Source organism: Panthera pardus, unplaced genomic scaffold (assembly GCF_024362965.1).
Source record: "Panthera pardus isolate Hobbes unplaced genomic scaffold, ASM2436296v1 HiC_scaffold_20, whole genome shotgun sequence".
Taxonomy (NCBI): Eukaryota; Metazoa; Chordata; class Mammalia; order Carnivora; family Felidae; genus Panthera; species Panthera pardus.
This window is the reverse complement of record NW_026526766.1, coordinates 38,322,923-38,348,607: the sequence shown is the minus strand read 5'-3', so window position 1 is coordinate 38,348,607 and position 25,685 is coordinate 38,322,923. Positions and strand designations below refer to the sequence as shown.

General features: G+C 37.8%; 1 protein-coding gene and 1 long non-coding RNA gene across 13 annotated transcripts in view; both read left to right on the top strand.

The window, feature by feature from the left end:
* Positions 1-25,685, top strand: part of MPDZ (multiple PDZ domain crumbs cell polarity complex component) — a 162,116-nt gene that overhangs the window by 99,432 nt on the left and 36,999 nt on the right. For 8 of the 12 annotated variants that reach the window (XM_019415501.2, XM_019415498.2, XM_019415497.2 and 5 more), the window contains 5 exons: positions 2,131-2,329; positions 8,136-8,240; positions 11,985-12,077; positions 19,193-19,370; positions 22,461-22,571. In XM_019415501.2, the coding sequence (XP_019271046.2) occupies positions 2,131-2,329; positions 8,136-8,240; positions 11,985-12,077; positions 19,193-19,370; positions 22,461-22,571 (686 nt within the window). The remainder of the gene's footprint in view (positions 1-2,130; positions 2,330-8,135; positions 8,241-11,984; positions 12,078-19,192; positions 19,371-22,460; positions 22,572-25,685) is intronic. The other 4 variants (XM_019415506.2, XM_019415502.2, XM_053907937.1 and 1 more) reach the window with 1 other exon arrangement.
* Positions 2,343-5,562, top strand: LOC128778581 (uncharacterized). The gene is made up of 2 exons (XR_008424197.1): positions 2,343-4,189; positions 5,214-5,562. It is a non-coding gene; the product is annotated as an uncharacterized LOC128778581 (long non-coding RNA).

The window sequence follows — 25,685 nt, the reverse complement described above, 5'->3', positions numbered from 1 at the left end:
GGATTATTCTCAGAAAGATATTCTCAGAAATCTAGTTTGGTATTATTAAAGTTAATATTTAGGGGCGCCTGGATGGCTCAGTCGGTTAAGCTTCCAACTTTGGCTCAGGTCATGATCTCACGGTTCATGAGTTCAAGCCCTGCATCAGGCTCTGTGCTGACAGCTCAGAGCCTGGAGCCTGCTTCGGATTCTGTCTCCCCATGTCCCTCTGCTCCTCCCCCACTTGTGCTCTGTCTCTCAAAAGAAATAAATGTTTAAAAAAATTAAACATAAACATATAGGGGCTCCTGGGTGGCTCAGTCGGTTAAGCTTCCAACTTTGGCTCAGGTCATGATCTCGCGGTTCATGAGTTCAAGTCCCGTGTCAGGCTCTGTGCTGACAGCTGAGAGCCTGGAGCCTGCTTCGGATTCTCTGTCTCCCTCTCTCTCTGCCCTTCGCCTGCTCTCACTCTGTCTCTCTCAAAAATAAACAAACATCAAAATTTTTTTTAAAAATGTTAGTATTTAGAATTTCTTTATTTTTACATTAAAAACAAAACCTAAAAAGGAATTTGTGACTTCTCTCAAAGCAGGTTTTTGCAAACTACCCTTACAGAGTTGTACCTCTCCTTATATTATTTAATTATATGATCTTGTTTGGAAGGAACTTCTAGCACTTGGTTTTAAGTGAATTTACATTATTTTATGTGAAGTTTTAAACATAATTTCAAAAAGTTTTATATTTTTGGAGAAAGGGTAGGGTGGGAAGGGAATATAAATCCAGAGGGCGTTTGTTGAGAAACCCTTTTGGAGGAAGTGGTGGTGACGAGCAAGAAGGAATTAGCCGTACGGGAGCTTCGGGAAGAAGGTGTGAGGCCAACACTGAAGTGGGGAGAGACTAGGTGTATTTCTGAAGGCAGTCAACATGGCGGGAGGAGAAGGAGCCCAGGGCGTGGTGCTGAAGAAGGGCGCGCGTCAGGAGGGCCAGGCCAGCAGTGCCCTCTGGGTTGCGCCACTTAAGTGTGTTGTAGGTGTGTCCTGCACGACAGGACGCTGGTGAAGGATTGTTAGTTAACAAGGGAGTGATGTGATTTGTCTTGTTTGAACGGTCGCTGTGTCTGCTGTGACAAGAGTGCAATGGGAAGACCAGTTGAGAAGCTCTTTCAAAAGGTGGGGCAAGAAGTGCCAGCTTGGCGTGGGGTTGGCCTGGAAGCAGAGAAGGGTGAATGGATTTGCCATACATTTTGGAGACAGCGATGACAGGACGTGGTGAGGGATTAAATACAAGAGCTGAGAGAGAGGGGTAGGAATCGAGAACAACTCCAACATTTCTGCTTTGAGAAATGGAGAGTAGGGTAATGGTGCCATTGTCAAAAATGGGAAGAAATAAAGGAAGCGGAAACTTGGAAGTTCAGTTTTGTATATCCTAAGGTTGTGTCTCCTGTTAGCCATCCAGGGAACATGTCGGGACGGCAATTAAATACCCAAATCTGGAGCTCATAGCACTTCAGACTTAGAGATAAAATGGGAAGAGATTAGGATTAAGTCCACATCACTTCAGTTAAACAGACCACTGTACATCAGTCACTGAGGATAAGACTTGAAGAAAAGCTTCTTGGTGTTAGCTATCCTTTTTTTTAATCTCAAGAAATCAGCATAGTACTTGGCACATAGTACGCATGTAGTAAATATATACTGAATGAATAAATGAACTAGAAATAATAATAATAAATAATAGCACGAGTTTCTTAATTTACACAACTCATTTTCCCTTTGTAGTCTTGTTATTTATTCTCTTATATGTCTAAGAAACGAACTGCTATAAAATTGACTTGTTTCTGTCAAAATATTTTCCTCAGGAGCGTTTTCTATTTCAGGGGCAACACATCAGTAACCTGAGTTGTAGTCACTCCACAACGTAGACCTATTTCATCTCTGATATGTCTAACATAGAGTATCATTTTCTGGATATAATTTCACAACCATTTCAAAAAGTAAATTTTGTGTTAACATTTTTTTTCTTTCCTTTTGATTGTGTTTTACTGGATAAAAAAGTTACTCCTATTCTTTTATCTGTGAATCCATAGGGTATATTAAATTCAAGTTGAAATGAATTTGAAGGTCAAGTATCTGTGCTTCCCCTTTACCATAGGGATGACAGTAAGTGCTAATAAAGATGGCTTGGGGATGATCGTTCGAAGTATCATTCACGGAGGTTCCATTAGTCGAGATGGCCGCATTGCCGTTGGGGACTGCATCTTGTCCATTAATGAAGAATCTACTATCAGCTTAACCAATGCCCAAGCACGAGCGATGTTGAGAAGACACTCTCTCATCGGGCCTGACATTAAGTAAGTATCATTCGGACTCCAGTTTGGCTTGGGAAATTCAGGAAGTTCAATTCACGGATCAATTTTTTTTTTTTCAGTATGTACTTCTGTTTAATATGCTAAAATTATCACACATTTATTAAAAATAAATCACTCAGAAATTTGACTGTTCCTGAATAGTTCTTGATTGTAGATACAGTTTCTTTAAGATGATACAATGTTTAAATATTTGAAAAAAATTGCCTGCTGTGTTTAATTTTACTCTAATAATTCTGCAAGAACCTTAGGTCTCCGTGATATGAGCCATCTCTCATAGAACAGGATGTCCACTTAGGATCAGTATAAGGAACTGTGTACTACCTAATTGACCTATGCGAATCCTAGAACTAAGCTAGTTTTTCAGTGGTCGGTCATGGAAAAGACTATATAGAACAGTGTCAGTCTGACCCATAATTCACCCTTTGGTCAACTACCTTGTGATCCAAGAGAATTCACCAATCTGTTGGTATAGTCTGATTGTAGGTCATGTAGGCCATTTTGTCAGGAAGTGCTTAAAACTATCCCATAATCCCATATTGTGCTAAAAGCACATCATATATGTCGCTTGGTTTTTAAGTCACAAAACATTTCTTGAGCGAACATAAAAATCAGTTTATGACTCTGACACACCTCATCAGTGTAATAGTCTGGCTTTTCTTCTCTTGCATCAACTATTGAATATTTGTATTTAATGTATAAGGGATAAAATAGTAAAATAAGAGCACAGGGAAAGATTGTTTAGCTTACATTGAAGTAACGATTACCAGTATGGGAAACTTTGCTGTATTAATGTTGTTTTACTGACTGCATTCTCTATTATTCTTGTGCAAAGTATATACTGCTAGAACTTTGGTAAGAAAACTGTATTTACAATCTGTTTTTCATTCTGCCATCAGCAAATAGCAGAAAAATATATACTGTCTGAAGTGGATTCTGCTATCTTACACAAAAGAAGTATTATTTTTAGGCAGAATTTCAGTGATGGACTTTTGTAAATTTGCATGCCCTTTTGACTTTTGTAATGGAATGGATCATCTCATCATGTGACAGTTCCTTAATTATCTGAATAATGTGAGTCCAAGAGAATACGTTAAAAATGTCAGTGCCTCTAAGAAAAAAGAGAAACTTTAAGAGCTTTCTTCACCACTTATAGACCAGTGCCCATTCATCTAGCTTCAAAGATGAATGATACAGACCCACATGGAGACCCTTTTTTGCAAGGCTTTTAGCTTACATGGTTTAGATGGAGTATAAAACACACATGGCCTGGTAACTGATCATTTGATTTATTGTGTGATACGCATGTCTTATGCTCTAGGCACCAATGCGAGTCCCCTGCCCAGTTTTTGGCACTGAGGCCCGGAAACGGTGCCTGTGTCTAGTCTTCCCCCTCAGTTTGAATGTCCCACAAAACTTACAAAGTGGCCGAAAAATAAGACGATTTTGACACTGTTTTGGCCTAAGTTAGGCATCTAGGCCACTCTAGAAAAGTCTCAGGGTACTTTTTCAAGCTCCCAAAGTCATTTTTTCTCTTTTCCTCATTTCTGTTGCTACTGTCCTTTGCTTTGTTTGTTCTCCCACCTTCTGATTCAGCACCAGAATGGACCCATTCATGCTGACAGCAGCTTCATGAGGGCCTTGAGGATATCTAAAGAGAGAACCTCATGAATTACTGCTTTAGGATCCCAGGAGTCAGAACATACCGTAAAGAATAAGAAAAGTCCTGCATCTTCCCCTCCTCTGAAGACCAGTCAATCCATTTCTTTGTCACATGGTCAGGTGTGTGGGGATGTACACAGGCAGAAACACGCGAAACACACTGATTTCTTCTCAAGTGTCCTGGTAAGGCTGTGATTCAGATGGGTTTGATTTGACTCACTGGGTAAATGGTAGAACGAAATTAGAATCACATAATCCTTTTTCAGAAAAAGCGTGTTAAATGATCAACACAAATAGCCATTTAGATTGACCAGGGCTGAGCAGCGTGTTCCGTGCGTTTTGCGCGAAGTGTTTTGGCCCCGTCCCCTTCTTATCACTTGCTTTTATGAAGCAAAGGTTTAGAATTACCTTAAAAGCTCTGTGAATAATCCTCCCAAAAAGAAAGTCTAGTCCTTCCACTACTCTGAATGGAACCATAACGTTGCCCCTGGCCAGTTAAGCTTTGCAGTCATTGCTGGATGTAGGCTCCATCCACGTCTCTTCCTCTTTATTTCTGGTTATGAGCCTAGCTTGATGTGGGATAGGAGTGGAGGGAGCGTATTGGGGGGACTTAGAAAATAAGAGGCTCTAAATGGTTCAGTTACATAACTGGCGGGTTTTAGGAAAATCATTGCTTATTGAAGATAATGTACCGAATTTCTTTTTTGCTGTTTACGATAGATAGCTGGGAACTTGGTGTGTGTGCGTTCATGCGTGCCTGGGTAGATAATTTGAGTTTCAAGAGTTCAAGAACAGCCAGTTTAAGTTCCAGGTTTCATTATTTTCTATGGAAAACCAGATGTGAAGCCTCACCAGAATGCACTGTTTCACTTCTCACTCCACCTTGCCAGGAGCTCTTATATTCCTATAATAATAGCCAGGGTTTTGTGCTTAGCAGCAGCTGCTTCTAACATCTGCCAGATAATTACCAAGCTGAATCAGAATTCACCTGCCTTAACCCAAAGTGTGGGATGAATTCCTGATCAAGGAATAAAAGATTGATTGCAGTTATATTTTTCCATGCTTGTTAATAATCACTGCTATAGACACCAGTGAAGAGCAGATGCTTTTCTGGGGGAGGTGTAGATGGGGAGGGAGGTGGAAAGGGGAAAAAAAAACAACCAGGAGCACCCACTTTTAACTACATATGTATGCATCTCACATTCAGCACAAGACATTGACATTTGTTAACACCATTGTAAAAAGATGCCGCGGCGTATGCTTCACATTCTAGATTTTCTACAGCACCTGCTGATGATCGAGCCCCCTTTTATGTGTGAGTATCGGTGATTCAAAAGCTCATTATGGCTGTGTGTTACAACTTGTCTGTGAAAACCATTTCATGCTTTTATAACTTCCCAGTGCAGGGATACATCCAGATAATAGATTCAGTGTATACATTTTGCACCCCCCCCCCCATTTATTTCAGAACATAAATCCCAAAAGAACTATGAGATTGTTACATTTTCACATTGCACTGCTGATTGTGAACTCATTTGAAAATCACATTTTCCAACTACTAAGCTACCAGGCTCTTTGTCAGGGAATGTCTGCATGTGCAGACGCGGTCTCGGGATTAATAGCCGTATCACATTTCGGCGTTCCTAATGCTATTCTTTTTTCTTCCACCCCATTTGTAACCAAAGATTGGTTTACATTTAAGAATTTTTAATACAGCTGTCAAATAAGCTGTTGCGGTGTGTTTATTTTTGGTGCTCTGGCGACTTGGAGGTTTTGTGTGCTGTATGACCAGGCGTGTGTTAGAATTGCTTTGCATGTGCTGTTGCATTGTGGGCCTCTTGTTCTGGTGTCCTCGCTGTCTGTGGGCTAACTACTTATGAAAACTGCCTTCTTTTCCATTTCTCACTGCCATCTAACGTATCAGAAAAATATTTGTGAAACTCCCTGTCCCCTAGCCTTGGTAAAAGAAAAAAACAATTTGGGACGAACACGGAGGAAAATTCATTTTCAGCGTTGTTAGGGGTAGAAACCTTTTTTCCTTCTTGAAACATTGAAAAAAAAATCAATACTTTGAACTGATTATTATTATTTTTGCTATTGTGTTCCAGCTCCCCCCTCAACTCCTGACTTTTATTTATTTATACAAGTCTTTTTATGTGTTTTATCTTTTATTTTTATGTTTTTATTTATATGTTTTACCTGACTTTTATTTATATGTTTTACCTTTACTGAGTCTTCAGAAATAATGCCAGTTTTCTTGAATGGGCTTTTTAGTTTTAGGTTTATCTTTACTTGTCTTCGTGTAAAATAGAGTCAGTCTTCCTGACATAATGTGTTACACATTTTTTACTCATTATTTTTGAAGGGATAAATTCAAGTTTATTATTCCATATATTTTTAACACCATGGAGAAGGTGTTTTTATAGATGAATAAATTAGCTAGAGCCAGAATTAGAATGTGACTCTGTCTCCCAGTGTACTCCTGAACCCTCTCAACTGTGCTGCTTTATTTTTTGATCCTTGCGGTAAAAGTGTCATGAGGAGACTCCCAGGGGTCCACGGAGTCGGCCAGAGCGATCAGGTGCGACCAGGCTAGCTGATGCCCTGGTACAGCACGGCGTTGCATTTGTTTTATGCTTCTCGGGTTACAACAGCCTCATAAAAAGTGACGTCCTTTTCGTGATTGAGGATATAGGGATTTGGTCGTGGTGATTTACCCTCCCATTACACTCTTGATGAGCAACAGAGCTGTGTCTTCTGACTCCAAATTTAAGTGACCTCACAAGAGTGAATGCTTTTTATGGGATAACCAATATGTCTGGAATTACATATCCTCCTCACTCAGTAAATTATGCCAGTGGTATAATTCTTATTTTATTATGGCATAAAAGACAGTCCTTTTATCCTTGTCCTCCATTGCTAAGGTTTTATGTACTTATTGTCTTCATGGGTAAGTTATGGATAGCTGGCTTAATAGTCTTCATGATTTTTATATTGTGCAATTTTGATACATACTTCTTCTTTTAGTTGCACAAGGTGCTGAACCAACTTCAAATTGAGTGTTTCTCTTACCTAACTGTTCCTTAATTTGAAGATCTCAGGACCACCTCCTTGAACAATCAGTTCTGTAGCCTTGTATCAATCAGTTCTGTAGCCTTATAGGGCAGCAGTAAACTTGAACTTCTAAATATCAGTTTCTAAACATTATAGCTGTAGTCAGCATCTTGCTTCATGCCCTCCATATTGTAGGCATTCAGCCAGTATTTGTTGAATTAGTAAGTGACCATTCAAGGGCAAATATCAGGCTTTTCTCTAAAACCAAAATAGCTTATTAGGGAGTTGCTCCAAATTAGGAAGAGAATCTTCCCATAAACTTGTGATAGTTTAACTTCAGACTTTCGGGTTCATAACTTAATAGAGCTAACATATAATTATTATAATGCTTATCAGTGCCTAAAATTAATTATATATTATGGATGAATATAAAATAATTTGGGGTAAGTAGTGTTTTAGTAGAGCATGCCTGATTTTTGTCTGCTAAGGAACCCAGAAATCTTTGGATGAAATCAGTGTTATTGGTGTTTGTTATGTTTCTAAGGATTAGTAGATCTTTCTAAAAATTGCTGTTACTCTTCTCATTCAGAAATGAAAATAACGCTGCTTTCCTCCCTCACATAATTATTAGTAAGCATATAGTTTATCAGCATTTTAAAGTTTAATTGTCGCTTGACATTTAAAGTAAAAAAAAAAAAAGAAACTTTAGGTGCAGCTGGGTAGCTCAGTCAGTTAATCGTTCAACTCTTGATTTCGGCTCAGGCTCAGTTTATGGTCTCATATCCTGAGATCGAGCCCCACTGAGTGTGGAACCTACATGAGATGCTCTCTCTCTTCCTCTGTCTCTCTCTCTCTCTTTCTCTCTCTAAAAAAAAAATGTAAACCTTAACCTGTTATTTTTGCTTATAGGATGCTTTATCTTTTCCAAGTTTGGATTCTCTGCTGAATAAGCTGTTAAATGAAAAAATGAAAAAATAGGGATGAAGGGAATTTTATTTCTATATTTCAGAAACTTTGCCTGTTAGGCAAAAAACTTTGCTTCCTTTTTTTCCCCCTGGATTGTGTTCTGTTTCAGAATTACTTATGTGCCTGCAGAACATTTGGAAGAGTTCAAAATAAATTTGGGGCAACAATCTGGAGGAATAATGGCACTGGATATATTTTCTTCATATACTGGCAGGTGAGTGAAGCTGTAAGTTGGCTGCAATGAGTGACTGATACAGAAAGCTAGAAAGACTTTAGGAGCCAGAGTCAGGGAGGACTAACAATGAAAAAGAATGGATTCCTTTTCTCTCTTCTAAGATTTTAAAAATACTCAGCCCCCATTACTTGAGAAATTATCATATAGTGTGGAAAATACATGACAGTTCAAATCAAGAAATTAAAATCCTCTTTAGTTGCACCACTCAGTATGGTACTTTTAACAGACTGGGTTTTGGGAATTTACCCCAGATTTCAGTATTATTTCATTGATTCCCTGGAGCCTACAGATCGTATGGTATTGTATCATGGTTTTTCCTCTTTCATAAATGTTTTCAAACACATTCAGAAATTATACTTAGTTTTTTATTAACATACATACCAATTCAGAAACATTTTTAATGATTATTTCTTACTCTTTTGGAGTGTTGTGAACTGAACATCTTTGTATATATGCATGTTAGGCAACAGTGTATGGCTTTTTGAAGGCTTTTGACACATAATTTATTAAGAACCTTTAACACAGAGAAAGGTTTTCTTATCTCCCCTAAGAATGTCAGAAAGTAAATTTTGCTGCTGCTGCTGACTGAGTTCAACACAGGAAGAGAAATGTTGTCAAATTGCTTTTCCATGAAGAATGAACCATTTTACACTCTCAACCCCAGGCCTGTTTTTTTCAGTTGCATTAACAACTGAGTGCCAGATTTCCTTTTAAGCATGGCAGAGAAGTGATGGCTCTGCAAACATTCTGGAGTGTTCTCACAAGAGTTCTGCCATTCCATAGAGGATGTCAGAACATCCCGGAACACCCGGGTGTCCAGTGACTGTGCAGGTATCTTGATACAGCATCACGGTTTCCTTTGCGAAGTGCTCATGACTGGAGTAATACAGAAAGCATTAGGGAAGGGAAAGGTATTTTATGAGCTAATAAGGAGGCGGAATGTCATAGGCCTTGGGGCCTCATGAATTTTATGGGAAAAGGAGTATTCACTCCACCCTGTGCACAGTTCAGCCATACCCCTCTCTAGAATTTGTCTCATGGTTAATGGCATTAATTGATTATAGCTTCCTGTCAAAATGGTAAAGCAATAATTCCAGTATCCCCCTAAAATATTATTTCGAATAGTTTAAAGACTATGCCAAGGTAACATCATATTCCTATTAAGTTCTGAGGCCTTACAAGCTCTCAAAAGTCATTAGAGAAACAGCCACTTTCAGCACTGTGTGCTCCCTCCCAGCACATTGACCTGGATTGTCCAGTGCTGTGACTGCCTGCTTCATTGCAGAGAAAGTATATTTGCTGTTAGTACAAGGGCCCTCAAAACAAAACAGCCTGCATTTTGTAGAAAAGGAATCTGCACCAGAGAGGATAAGTAATTTGTCCAAGTTCCGTAGCTACTAATTGGCAGAGCCAAGATTAGAATATAAACAGTCAGGCCCTATGTTCTTAACCTTTGTACTCAAAGAGAGAATTGCACAAGCCCAGTATAAAAATATGGGACAGTATAGCATGGAGGTTAGAGCTCAGGTTTTATAATAAGATGGCCTCAGTTCATACCTTACCTCTGTTACTTTACTGTGTGACCTTGTGCCAATTTCTCAAATCTGAATGCAGATGTACAAAGAGTTGTTATACTTGATAGAAATGTCATTGGTAGTGGCCAAACACAGGTGCAAAGAAGTCTAATTCATTCTTAGCCAAATGAGTTCAGGAGAAGAGAACTGGTCCATTCTGTTCTCTGGAGCACACGGCACTTGATTCCTGTAAACCACATTCTAAGATGGATAAGGAATGAATGAACAGCACATTTATAGGAGCTTATCTGGGTTGATTAAAGGATTCTAGGATTATAGAATCATTTGAAGAAAATGGAGTTTTTGTATCAGAGGATTCGGGATATTAGTCTTACAGCTAAAAAGGTAGGAACATGAGGTTAGTGTATTTGAGAGGGTGTCTGTGTAGCTCCCTGAGCTTGGGCTTGATGGGTAAGAACTTCTCTCATCCCCATGGCTGTCACTGAGTATTTCAGGAACTCATTTTAAGTTCTCATTATTGTCTGTGTTCCATACCGGCTTCTCTGCCATCTTCCCTCCAGCTGTATTTCCTGAGGGTTAGTCTAGTTTTCACCTGTGTACCCTGTATCTTCAGGAGTACGGTTTCCCTCAGTCTCTCTAGTCCTCAGTCTGCTCCTCAACATCCTTCTTAAATCCCCTTTTTGGACCCATTCTCATCAGTCTTGTCCCACTGTCACGCTTAGGCTCCTGGGTCCCAGCCTCATTCAGAACCTTGTTACCTCAATTTGCACAGGAAGGGAATTCAAACATACGACAATGGGTAGGACAGATAGGCAGAATTCCTCTTCACATGAAACCAAAAATCTAACATTTAGGTCAAAGGAAGAATGAGACATTCAAGGAGAGCCTGGACAGTTGCTTTCCAAAGATGTTGTGAAACACATTCAAACACAGATGGATTATTGGGTTTGGGTTACATGACTTCTGATCTCAGAGTCTAAAGGTTATACAATTTGACAGAGTTGAGTATTCATATCACTGGAGAATAGACATAATTTGAGCATACACTTTCTTTAGATTATTCAGCTTCTATAAAAGTCAACTGGAAACATTTATTAAATTAGAATTTTTACAGCCTTCTCTGCTTTCAAAAGAATGTGTTCACGTATGTCTTTAGAAATCCGATTTTTACTAACAGTGTAAGGACACACTATAATCGATTTAATCATTCTCTCTTGCTCTTACAATGTATTGATGCAGAGTATACCTTTTGAAAAACAAAGTATGTATCGATATGGTTTTATTTACAGTTTAATTTAAAATTAGTTAACAGACTGAACACATTTTTTTTTTACGTGCCTGGCATTTGGCAAAATCTGAATTCCTAAAGAAATTGAAAAGTGGCCTTGAATACAGGTACATTGTACACTGCTTTCTGTGAGGAGTATTTTATGCATGACCCCTCTGGGTGGGCTGAAGCTGGACCTAAAGCATCTTCTGTCTTCCTTGAAGGGAAAGCTTTGGTCTGTCCTTAGGAGGCGGAGATGCTAATTTTCTGTCTTACTTGTGGATAAGTTCTTTCAAGAATGGAATCAATCAGGGCCATACAAGTTTATAACCCACATGGTGCTCCTATCTCTTATATGTTTAGTTTAAGAAATATTTGTTGAGGGGCGCCTGGGTGACTCAGTCAGTTAAGCGTCCGACTTCACCTCAGGTCATGATCTCACAGTCTGTGGGTTTGAGCCCCGCATCAGGCTCTGTGCTGACAGACGGAAGCCTAGAGCTTGCTTCAGATTCTGTGTCTCCCTCTCTCTCTGCCCCTCCCCCACTCCCCCCCCCAAAAATAAACAAACATGAAAAAAATTTAAAAAAAGAGAAATACTTGTTGAATGTTTTTCTTTAAAGTTCTTGCATTTATCCCTTTCTTGTTCCTTTCCCATATTTCCTTGGGAAAGAAACAGACTAGCTAAGAATCTTAGTGTTCATCTTATATCTCCAGACTAAGTTGTGGTAGATTGATTCTAATATAAGGTTTTCATTTTGTTTCATTAGGTTTTTCTTTTCCCCTTAATGTAAAATTGGCCAAGTATGTAAAAATATAAGGTAGCTCTGCATTTTTAGCCAAATAAATAATACGGTATATATAAGACAAACTTGCATAGTTTTACTAGGATTTTGGAGTACTCACTATGTAAATTTTTAACAGAGACATTCCAGAACTACCAGAGCGAGAAGAAGGAGAGGGAGAAGAAAGTGAGCTTCAAAATGCAGCATACAGTAATTGGAATCAGCCCAGACGGTAAGGACTATTTCTGTCTTCTGCCTACTCAGTGTTTAAAGATAGGGAGGTGTGGTTTCAAGTACTGGATTACAACTTGCTGCTGTGACATCAAGCAAGGTGTTTTAATATCCCTTACCGTCCGTTTCTTCATGTGTGCAGTGGAGAAGATAACGTGTTACTCCACGGGGTTGAAACTAACATGTATACAAAGGTTTGGCACGTAGTAGGGGTAAAATGTGGTTGACTAGAGAAAATTATGCACAGGTAGATAGAATGCATAATATTTTCTATAGAGTTTGATCTTAGGTATACCACCAAATGTTAATTTAAATTTTCTCTAGCATTTATAGCATATATATTCAAAACGTGTGTGTGTGTGTGCGCGCTCGCGTGTGTAAGCATCTTGTTATCACAGGCTGTAGTTATTTTAACCCATGCTCTGTCTGGAGCCAATTTCATATATAGAAAAGATAACTTTCCTAAATATGTTCCTATATATCCCTATGCATCACTAAGGCATATTTTTGTATTCATGCTGAGTAAAATCAAATTCAGTTTCATAGGAATTTATTGAGCTCTGATTATGGATGCACATGTTTTTGTGAATAACAGGGAAGTATAAGACAGAAATCCTACCTTCAAGGAAGTATAATATACTTGGATAGACAAGATATAGAGACACACAAAATACTGAAGGAAAAAAATGTAAGGTATTTTGCATTAAGTATAAAATAGAAGTAGTCACTGGATTGTCCTATAAACAGATCTACAAGTGACCATCATAATGGTTTCTTGCACTTATTTAGTAAACACTTAATATTTATTCTACAATGAATAAATAAAATACTGTGAAGAGAAAAATTTCTACTATTCAGGGATGTAATACAGTTTGATGATTTCCTTGCTTACATTTAAACATTTCTGGTTGAGTCATATTCAAAATGTAGAAAACATTTTATATTGCTTTCACAAAAATCAGTAAGCATTTCTAGCCATTTAAAATGACTTTTTGAGAGGCTCCTGGGTGGCTCAGTTGGTTAAGTATCCAATTTCAGCTCAGGTCATGATCTCATGGTTCATGGGTTTGAGCCCCGCCTCAGGCTCTGTCCTGACAGCGGGGGGGCCTGGAGCCTGCTTCGGATTCTGTGTCTCCCCCTCTCTCTGCCCCTCCCCCTTCATGCTCTGTCTCTGTCTCTCTCTCTGTCTCTTTCTCTCTCTCTCTGTCTCAAAAATAAACACTAAAAAAAAATAAAATAACTTTTTGATTGGAATTCTTGTAAAGCTATTTAGGCTGCTTAAAGAAATCAAGGTCTTTCTGAATCATTCTCACACTCAGACCAAAATATAAATGCTAGATCTGTGGCAGAAAATAGATTATGGTGTTTCTTGTTTATATGAAGATAAAGGCAAAAGTAAGTTAGATGAAATTATTTTGTAGCTGGTGATCCTAGTGATAAACTTGAATTTTGTTGGAGGACAGAAATCACAAGTCTAATTTTAAGATAGATTTATCAGCTTTTAATAACATTGTTGGAGAAAAAGTAGATTTTAGGAGACAATATGCAAAAAGTTTGGAGTCCCTAAGAGCCATGTTAGAATTCTAAGTTTGACACTTTTTAAGATAAATTTCTTAATCTCTGCTAGGTTTGTTTCTTCATCTGTAAAATGAGGTTAATAATCACATCTTTTAGATTTGGAGAATTCAGTGTGATAATGCACGTAAAATTTTTAGCACAGTGCCTTGTGCAGAATAAGCAGTCAGCGGTTGGCCTGGTCAGTAATCACCGCCATGACTAATAACTAAGCAAATAAAAAATGTTGAACACAGGAATCATCTGATATTTTATTATGAGAAAGAATTGGGTGTAACTTCGGAAGTGGAAGATTTTTATACTTATAGCCTGAGTTTTAGTCTTCACATCTCTAAAGGTGATAGCTACTTTACAGAGAGAATATGTTTGGAGCTTCCAGAAATCTTAAACAAGGTACCCTGTGCGAAGGCATTTTTTGGGAACAGTTCACAGAATAGCATGAGGAAGCTTGTCGAACTAACCAGAGCTTTTAGTAAACGAGGAGCAAGTGTCATGAATATGCATTACAACACGGGAAATATGATGGGACATTCATTTATTCAGTTTAAAGAAGTTTACTTTGTGTGGCAATAGAGGATATTTGTTAGCAAAGTATAAATTTTAAGAATGCAAATAAGCTGTTACTCTTATTTTGCATGTAATTTTCATGTACAGAATTGGTATCATACTCTATGTGCCATTTTCTTGCTTGCTTATTTTCTCTCAATCCAGTGATTTGGAGATCCATCATGTTGATACTCAATTCATTCAGTTTAGTTGTTGCAGTGCATTTCAGCACATGAATACACCACCATTTATTCCCAGATTGCTACTTGAGTAGTTAACATTTATCCACAACTACAATAATTGTGTGCCATAAATATAGCTATTTCCTTACACATATGTGTGAGGATTTATCTAGGTATGTTTCCAAAAGAGGAATTGCTGGCTCATAGATTTAAATGTATTATTTATTTTATTAGAAGTTGTCAAATTGCTTTTTAAGGTGGCTGTACCAACTTTTAAATCAGGCAGTTCTAACATATGAGAGTTTCCTTTTCCCCATGTCCTTGTGACCACATCATAGGATCATTTAAAAAACACGTTTTTTTTTTTGTCAATCTGATGGTTAGAAAATGGTATCTTGTGTTAATAAGCAGCGTATAGGTATAACAGGAGTAAGGTGGTGGGGTACACATTTTCTCATCTGTCATCTGGATTGAATTTTATATCTTGCTTACCTTGCTGCAGTAATCATAATCTCAATCTTCATAATAAGAGTAGTAAAAGATTTATTGATTGCTTGCTCTGTGCCAAAGCTTTATTTTGCACCTTGCATACCTTCATTAATCTGGTCCTCACAGTAATTGACATAGAGAGACTTACTGGATCCATTTCCCGGCTGAGGAAGGGTAAAAGAGAGACTAAATAAGTTGCAGAGGGTCACACAATTGTTAAGGAGCAAAAAATTGGGACTTGAAAAGAGGGAGTCGGTTCAGAGCTCAGGCAGCCTGGCCTCGGAGCTCTTTTACCTTTGCTTTTCTGAATTTCATTCTCCGCAAACCTGTGTATTGGTCTCAAGGAAGGCTGCCATTATTCCGTTCAACTGAGTCTGAACATGTTCTATAACATTTTTCTTTCACACATCTCCTTTTTTCTGTCCACGGCATGTTTTACCGTGTCCTGTTCAGTGAATAACGAGTCTGGTTCCTTGCTCTGGTCATTCGGCAGCTCGGTCCTTGTTATCTTCCCCAGTTTTTTGAGGAGTTACAGCCTTTCTCCTGGCAAATATGTTGTATTTGAAAACACTTTACTATCTGCCAGACCCTATGTAGACATACAGTGCTATTTTCCAAAGGTTGTTTAACTTCTCTGAGCCTCTTCCCTTTGTAAAATGAATGAAAGTAAACAAACTCATCTAGAGAATTATGCTGAGCACATGATAAGCTCTTAATAAGTGTTTCCTGCTGCTATTTTTATTGTTTGAGAAATTATAAGAATCGGTCTCCCCAATTCACACTAACTACAAAGAACCCTAGGAGACATTTTCTTTCTTTGCTTTATTTTTTTCCTTTTTAAGAGAAGGGTTAAGGAGTCCTACATACGTATTCTGAATTCTTAAATGTCTCCCTACAAATGGCTAAATTTACTGACATCTTTACTTTGCCATTTTATCTTAGGAATTGCTTTAAGAAACAAGAAAGTTTTGGTTCTTGTCTTTCACAGAATTCCCACAGTGAAAGAATATGAGGACTAGGATTTTAACCAGTTTAAACTATTTATACAAATATTATTAAGATTCAGGAACCTGATAACATCCTTTCGAACTAAATAGTTAGGTCTCTAGGATTGTAGATTTCTAATAAAAAAAAAAAAAAATGCTGACTTCATCTGCCTTCATCTGGCCAGGGGCTGTCCTCTCCCTTCACCCATGGTACTCCTTTATACCCAGCCTTTTCTTACTGGGACCTCCCTCACTACACAGGAGTCCACACTCCAATCTTTCCTGTCCTCTGGACACTCCTCAAAGCTCCTCAAATTGAGGCCATGTTTGGACCATGCTTTGTTTTCCTATTTAATGCCCAACGTTGTCTCCCATCCTGTAGCCCGGAGCAGACTGCATTATCTCAGAGCTCTCTGCTAGGTTTCTCTGCTTTTTTTCCAACACCCTGAGCTGCTTGTTCCTCCTCCCAGCCAGACACCTACCTCACTGCAAATCACCTTGTTCTTATCTCCCAGCCTTTTCTTAAGACATAAATTTAGTGCATTCATAGCTCTTAGAGCTATATGCAGTCACTAAATAGGAGTTCCTGTGTTTATTATAGGGGTAGGGGAAGTGCACTCAAGCAGGGGAGGCGGCAAGCAGCAAGGCCCCAGAGCAGAGAGCATGCCTGACCTACTTAAGGAACAACAAGAAGATGCTGGGGTAGCTGGAGTATAGAGAGGAAAGCAGAATTGTGGGAGAGGAATTTAGGGCGGCGGTGTGGGATCAAATCACGTAGGATATTGTCAGCCACTGCTTTTCATGCCCGGACTGCTAGGTACCAGGTCTACCTTGGCAAGGAGGATTTCTACAGAGACAAGCTTCTGACATGGAGTGTGCAGGAATGTTCTTTTCCTTGATTTGATTGCCAAGTGTAGAAGCTACCATCTGTTCAGGGGTAGCTGAATTTCTTGGTTTCTTAATGTCTGCAGTATTAGAGCTCCTGGAAAATGGTACTTTTACGTTGGTCTGCGTCCCAGCCAGGAGTGTGAGTCCAGCATTTGCTTGTAACAAATCAGCTTCAGAATGGCATTAGTGTTTATCAGACCCTATAAAACATATAATTGAGAAAGTGTTTAATAAAATGATTTTGTTTCACTACCGGTAAAACCTTAAATTGGCAAAATTTCATAAATTGGCAAAAATTAACTTACATTACATTACATTGAGTTTTTAAAATTACATTACATTAACTTACATTACATTGAGTTTTTAAAAATTTTGTTACAATTTTTGACCATATGAACCATTTTTTAAGTGTGCAAATCACTGGCATTAAGAACATTCCCATTGCTGCATAGCCATCACTACCATCTATCTCCAGAACTTAAATCGTCTTACAAAACTGAAAATGTGTACCTGTTAAATAATAACTCCCCATTTCTGCCTACCCCCATTTGCTAGCAATCACCATTCTTCTTTCTTTTCCCCCAGTCTTACTGAGAATTGAACATACATCACTGTATAAGTTTAAGGCAAATAGCATGATGGCTTGATTTTATATGTGTCCTTGAAAGATTATCACAATAGGTTTCAAGCCTTACGTTTAAGTCCTTGATCCATTTCAAGTTAATTTTTGTGTGTGGTATAAAATACGAATCCCTTTCAATTCTTTTACATGTAAATATTCCATTATCCTGGCACCATTTATTGAAGAGACTTTCTTTTCTCCATTGAGTATTCTTGCCTCCCTTGTCAAATATTAGTTGACCTTATTATATATTCTTGTGTTTATTTCTGGGCTCTTGATTCTGTTTCACTGGTCTATGTGACTGTTTTTATGCCAGAACTATACTGTTTTGAATGACTGTAACTTTATAAGTACAGCTTGAAATCAGGAAGTGTGATGCCTCCTGCTTTGTTCTTTTTTCCTCAGGCTTTCATTGACTATTTAGATGGAGTCTTTTGTGATTCCATATAAATTCTAGAGGAGTGTTTTTTTTTTTTTTCTATTTCTGTAAAAAATGCCATTGGAATCTTGATAGGAATTGCATTGAATCTATAGATGTTTTTTGTTAGTATTCACATTTTAGCAATATTCTTCCAACCCATGAACACAGGATACCTTTCCATTTATCTGTGTCTTCTTTGGTTTATTTTGTGAATGTCTTGTTGTTTTCAGAGTAGAGAAATGTCAAGTCCTTAAATGCATTACTATTTTATTATTTTTGGTGCTACTGTAAATGAGATCAATTATTTTTTTTCCAGAAATTTTGTTGTCAGTATATAGAGATGTTACTTATTTCTGTATGTTAATTTTGTATCCCACAACTTTACTGAATTCATTGATTAGATTTAACAGTGTTTTGATTATTTTTGATTTATGTATAGAAAATTATGTCATCTCCATAGAGACAATTTTAATTCTTCCTTTCCAATTCTGATACCTTCTGAATATTTTTCTTGCCTGATTGCGCTAGCTGGGGTTTCCAGCAATATGTTGAACAGGTGTGGTGAAAGTGGACACCTTTGTCTTGTCCTGATCTTAGAGGAAATCCTTCCATACTGTTTTCCATAGTGACTGCAACATTTTACATTCTACCAACAGCACAGAAGGATCCAATTTCTCCTTGCCAACACTTCCTTTCTCTCTTTGTTTGTTTGTTTGTTTGTTTCTTGATAATAGCCATCCCAGTGGGTGTGAGGTGGTATCACACTGTGGTTTTGATTTGCATTTCCCTAATGATCAGTGATGTTGAGCATCTTTCATGAGCTTTTGGGCCATTTGTATATCATTTTTGGAGAAAAGTCTGTTTAATTCCTTTGTCCATTTTTTAATCAGACGGCTTAATTTTTTAATTTTTTTAAATTTTAATGCTTATTTATTTTTGAGAGAGAGAGAAAGCGAGAGTGTGAGCGGGGGAAGGGCAGAGAGAGAGAGAGGAAGACACAGAATGAGAAGCAGGCTCCAGGCTCTGAAATGTCAACAGAGAGCTGGACACAGGGCTTGAACTCACCAGCTGGAGATCATGACCTGACGCTTAACTAACCCGAAGGCTTAATTTTTTATTGTTATGTTTTGGTGTTCTTTAAGAATTCTAGATATCAATCCCTATCTAAAGAGTGATTTGCAAGTATTTTCTCCCAATCTGTGTGTTTCCTTTTTACTTTATTGATAGTATTTTTTGATTAACACAAGTTGTTTTTTTTTTATTTTTTTGAAGTCCAGTCTGTCTGTCTTGTCGTTTGTTGCTTGGGACTTTGGAGTCATATCCAAAAATCATTGCAAAGCCCAGTGTTGTGAGACTTCTCTCTCTAAGCTTTCTTATAAGAGTTTACAATTTTATTTATCTTTATAGGGTTGAACTTTGGAGAGAACCAAGCAAATCCTTGGGCATCAGCATTGTTGGTGGACGAGGCATGGGGAGTCGTCTAAGCAACGGTGAAGTGATGAGGGGCATTTTCATCAAACATGTTCTTGAAGATAGTCCAGCTGGCACAAATGGAACCTTGAAACCCGGAGATAGAATAGTAGAGGTATCCTCTAGTGAGCTTTCTGTGCCAAAGTTCCCTCCCTCTTCCATCCTTTTTACTAAGGGAATCGTTGTCTTTACACTGCTTACTCGACCCAACATGAAAGTCAAATGTGCTTGTGGTGGAGGCATCTCTCTCTCATATGTCCCATTTCATCTATAATTTTTCTCTTTAGAGCATGGTGACAGATTATATATCTTGATTCAGACACTGGTGTTTGGAGGTATCATCAACTATTTTTAAAAACATTGGCCCTGAATTAAAATAATGAAGTTCTGTTTGAAAGAACAAAGCAAGTTTCTTGGGGAAAAATTGAATTGTTTGAAATTATGTATACATGTACAGAATGTGTACATCATAACTAAGCTCTCCAGTGAGATTTTATTTCAAGAAATGCTTTGTCACGATCATTTCATTGTAGATTAACTTCGTTGGATAAGATTGTTTTCCAAGTGAGTCTCTTTGGTAAATCTTTTATGCTAATCACCCTGGTAACCTTTTATATAAATGCCCCACCCCCACAATCCAGGCTCAGATTTTCCTCCTACTTCTCAGTGCTGTGCCCATTTATCACTGAGGAGTGTGTGTGTGTGTGTGTGTGTGTGTGTGTGTGTGTGTGTGTGTATTTACACACTCACGTATGTGTAACTTTGTTATGAACAAGAGAAGTATTTGGTCAAATTGTTGCTAATCTCTTAATTCAAAACAAAGTATAATATGTTAAATAGACTTTTCTTCCTTGGTCACTACTCATTTACTCAGCAAATATTCCTGGAACAGCTGTTGCATTCCAGATGCTACGACAGGCTCTGGGCATTCTGCAGTAAACAAGGCACCATGCCTGCCTGTCAAGTGTGACAGACTTAACAAGTAATCAAGTCACTTCAGAACAGTGTGATAAATTATTTGATCAGGGTAAGTGTAGTTTTAGTTAAGAGGGTGGAGGGAGGGTACCTGACCCAGATTTGCTAAATTGTCAGGATTTATAGAGTAGAATAAGAGACAACTTCCCAGTAGAAACCAATCACTTTATTATTATAAGGACCATTATATTTACTTTATGCAAGTGATTGTCTCTCATTTTCTAAATCAATATAACTAATTAATTAATAATTAATAATGCATTAAAATGCATTAATTGTGTAGAAAAAGATGATAACATATTAACCACAACTTTAAAATGAACAGTTTCAGGATTTATTTATTTAGTCCTTTACTGGTTGATTGTCTGTGAGAGCTAAAGAGGGAGGAAGATTGAGACATGGTAGGATAAGGGTCATGTCTTTTCTGTTTTGTTTTGTTTTTTTCCTCCAACCATTTATAAGGGAGAATAATGGGCTTTTTCTCTCTTCCTGCATCCTTGCCTTTCATTAGGTGATATCTTAGCCCCTTTTTAAAAGAAATGTTTACTTATTTGTTTTGAGAGAGAGTGCACGTGTGTGAATGGGGGGAGGGGCAGAGAGAGAGGGAAAGAAAGAATCCCAAGCAGGCTCTTTGCTGTCAGCACAGAGCCCAGTGCAGGCTCAGACTCATGAACCGTGAGATCATGACCTTAGCCAAAATCAAGAGTTGGACATTTAACAGACTGAGCCACCCAGGCAGGCCCAGAGCACCTTCTTAAAGAACTCTTTTTTAGCTAGAACACTATTTAAAGTTCCCAATTTCAGATTATCACAGGGCAGTTTATTTTATGGATAATTCACTATTAAATACCTTTGACCCAAGGCTAAAAAGTAAGGAAACATTTATAATTATTTCTAGAAAGGACTGATTATGGTTTGTACCAAAATGCTGTTAAAATGTATTGAGGGAGTTAAAGTATCCCTTTCAAATTGAAAAGAAAGTATGTTTCTGTGTGTGGTAAAATACTATATGCGTTTTAGCACTAGTTTGTTGAAGGCTCTTATGTACAGGGGCTTTTCTAGTAAGTAAGAAAGCCTTAGGCCTCTGGGATCCTGGAGATTCTAAAACCTGTCTCTGCCAAGTGTCTAAAAATGTATTTAGACTAGACGAGTAGAGACCTGCACACTATTCCATTCTAAGTATAGAGTTCTTTGGACTTGAGCAAAGATCTGTAACGTCCTGGTAAACATCCACAGATGGAATATTTAGTGGATGTGAACACTAACTTTTATTCTACAAAAATGAAAGCCATTTTTAATACGCACTGAAAGATGTAATACATTATCTAAGTATCAACCTGAGGGAGGTTTTCAATTAAATGCATGTACTTCTTTTAAAGGTGATAATGTCCTATGCAGAGATCGAATAATTAATTTTCTTTTCCAGAATTGTGCCTATTCCGATTTTGCTATTTTGTTGCATATACCATATTGTGGTAATTGGAAATGATAAAATGATAACAGTATCCTATAATTTTAACCTGGCAGGATTAGCATTTGGCCTTTCGAACTATTCTCCTTCCTATTCAGTGCATAAGCTGACCTGATCATCACCCAGGCATTCCATGGTCAAAAAAAAGTTACAAAATAACTTTCATTTTCAAGCTATTTATATAAGAATTACTAACAAGCACAATTTCTTGGCTTCCAGCTCCTGTCACATCTACTACAAAGATTCTTTTGCAAAACTAATCTTGTCATAACCCGATTTTTCCGAACATCAGACTTTTGTTTTTAACTTCAAGCATCTGTATACAGAGAGAAACACACAAAGCATCGCCCACCCATTTCCCAAACTAATCTATAATGAATCGGAAGCAAATGTGTACGGTGATTTTCCTGATGAAGACAGTGCTGCGGGACAGATCCCTCATATGATTTCTTTAATGATGTTGATTTCCTAATTTAAGGGAACAGCTGATAGTGTAAGGAAAGCAGAAGCAGAGCTTTCATTTCAACTGATTATTATTTCAGTTGATTATTGGAGACAGAAATCTGTGTCCAAAAAAAGGGACCACAAGTCTCCCGGACAAATTAAGAGTTCTGGAGCCTCACAAGTAGTCACCATTATTTTTGATTCTGAAACAGAGTTTCCAGGAGCCTCACCCAGGATCCTCAAAACTCCAGATCCACAAATTGTTCTGTTGTTCTATAGCTTCTTGAAATGTTAAGCTGAGGCCTTCCATTGCAGGTGGATGGAATGGACCTCAGAGATGCAAGCCATGAACAAGCTGTGGAAGCCATTCGGAAAGCAGGCAACCCCGTAGTCTTTATGGTACAGAGCATTATAAACAGACCAAGGGTAAGCAAACAAAAAGGGCAAGGTAGGCAAACCCAAACAGTGTTCAACTTGGAAGCTAATGTAACAAGGGCCAAGTTGTCTCTAAGAGCAGATAGCCAGTGTTGAAATCTCAGGAGACTTGTTAAAATTTATATTGTTTTGTTTTTGTTTTTGTTTTTGTTTTTATTGAGTTATCCTGGAAATCCCTTCTGCCATGTTTAATAAACACTGGAAGCCCATTGAAGACACAGAGAAGTAGGATTCATTGATGGCCATCGGTGTCTAGATGGATAATTGTTAGTATTCACCATAGTCACAAAATATATAAGTTGTTAAGAGGAACGTGATACAATCATTTAACTTAATAGTGTGTGACCTCTGGTGGAGTCCCTGAGAAGCCCGAGAGATTACATTTTCTTTCTACACTTACTTTCTAGACAGAATTTCTAGCTGATGCAATCCCGTGATCACCTGTGAATCATCTTGAGTGTATTTGTCTGTCCCACTGAACATTCTACACAGTGGAAATGTGTAAGCAGTGTGTTTATACACTAGTGATTTCATAACTGAAGCTTCCCGGCCACAGTCACTGTAAAGGTCTTCATCCCTGGCAGACAAAAACCTACTGACCCATTTTACCATCAGTCCTGACAGGTAAAATGGCTTGAAAAAATATTCGAGAAAGTAGGATGAATGAATTTCATGAATGTTGTTGATGGAGAAGAGACGAAGCAAGGCTTTGTGGATTTGATATGCCCTGACGATTCCGAAGAGGAAAACGATGCCAAGAGTTTACAACTGTTTTTTTGCTTAGCTATTCCTTCTTCAGGTCTCACTGAAAAAGCTTATTTTCATGTGCAGCAGTTCTTAACCATACCCCTTGGAAAGTTCTTCAGAGCCACACATTCACTGAAAAGTTTGCGTATCATTTCAGGGGCTTCCTAAATGTTCTGAAGTTCACAGAGGTTCTAACTTCTGGATTTTAGTAAAGAGAAAATAAAACACAAAAAGACCCTGTCACACTGGTTGTCTTTCAAATACCTGCTCATTAATTAGCTTTATTTAAAAGAAAAATGTCAACATCTGTGAGGGAAGTTAAAAGAACCTTCTAAAACTTAAAATAGGTAATTACTTTATAACTTTAAAATCAAGAATGCAAGAAATCAGTGCTCAGATGATGGAAAGAGAGTAGCAGGCAGCTCCGTAGATGAGGTCAGCAAAAGTGACTCGTCAGTATTCTGTGCAGTGGAATTCGAAGTGACCAGATTTATCCTGTCGGTCCTTCTGTTGTCAAGACAGGTGTAGCTCTGGTCTGGGTTTACTGTAAGAAATGAATTTAGTCGTTCTTCATGTAAGCAGTTATCTTCACATCTGCAGTTTTTAATCATTCCGTTGTTTATTGTTAGGTAATAATTGCCCATTCAGATGAGAAAATCTGCCAAATGGTAGGGCTGCACCATGCTGCAATTCTCTTCAAATGGTATTCAGTTTGTTTAAATAACTACAAATCTTTCCACATTTGTTTCCATTTGTCGTGTCCAATGTAGATACAGAATGATGATGTTGGCAAATGGCTGTTTAAGTTAAAACCATTTTTTTTTTGTACGTGGGTAGGTTTTATTCCTTTGTTTTATTTTTAATTTCCAAGTTGCATATCATGCAGGACAGTACTGTAAACTGCTGAATAGGATTCTTCATATTAGTTTTAAAAACTTAAACTGCAGACATTTCTTTCAATGCTGGTCACAGTTTCTAATGAACTGGGAAGATATTTTCTCATACACCTGGAACATACCGCTCTTTTATTCTGAGGTATAATGACTCTTCATTTTATAGCAATTACTCCAGGATAAATCTTTCTTAGAGTGACATGTTTAGTCAAGTTATGTGTGACAGGATTCAGAGTATGCTACCCCAAAATAGAGAATACTGAATATTTTAAGCCAAAGGAATTTAGGAAAAGGCAGGTGCTGGAAGGACTCAGACCTCCCCCTTCTCCCCTGATGCAGGTCGTAAGACCTTCCTCCTTCCTCTGAGAGGCGCCCTCCCCATACCTGGAGGAAAGGAACATCCCTGCCTCCAAAGACAGAGGGACACTGGGAAGAATCTGAACGAAGAGACCTTCCTAAGTTTTCCTCAGTTTCCCCACTGTGTTCATACTCTTTTGTCCCATCATATTTTCCATGACTTTCCACTCTTAAGCAAACCTCCTGTAAAAAAACCTCAAGTCTAACTATTGCTTCAGTTCTTCATTATCTAGTGAAGGCTCTGTGTCATTCAGATCATGTGTCATGTGAAAGTTAACATTAAATCAACATAAGTACTTTTCTCTTGTTAATCCCATTTTTTATTACAGAGATCGAGCTGAGAACTTCAGATGAATAGGGGAAAGATATTTTTCTTCCTCTTCATACGCATTCAGCTTTGGGAAATCAGAATCACTTTTGCATTTAAAATGAGGTCTATTTTCAGTGGTTTACTTCCTTGTGGAAATAATCATGTTTCCAGTAATCTAAAGGGAAAAAAAAATCACCAATACAGAAGACTCTCTTAATAGAAAATGTTTTCTTTGTAGATACAATAAAACTTCAAAAAAATCCTGTACATAGGATGAAAAGATAGTCAATCTCTTTGGCACCTATTTCCCAGAACTGAGAATGATGATAATAATCCTCATGATAATTAATAATATATTCTGTACTTATTATTACTGACAGTTCCATCAGTTGGACCACATGGTCATACCAAAGGGTGGACAGACCCTATTAATATGGACTAGAGAATGGTTTTGTCTTTCCTATGCTTTGTCTTAGTTAATAACATTTTCGTTTTTATCAGCCCTTCGAACTATAAGTAGAAGTTTCATCATTGATTTTTTAATAAAGAATATGGCCTGTTCCTATAAATCTCTTCATAGTAATAGATCTACCACTCCATTTGCTGTACTCATGCTGTACTTTATACTCTGCTATCAGGGCCAAATTCTAATCCTACGTAGGAGCTGCAAATTAAAAAAAACAAAAAACAAAAAAAACAAAAAAACAGGAAAGGAGAGCTCTCATTAAATATTCCATTTCTTACCATTATGTTTTTTTTATTATTCTATAGAATTATAAAGGAACTTTAAAACCCAAA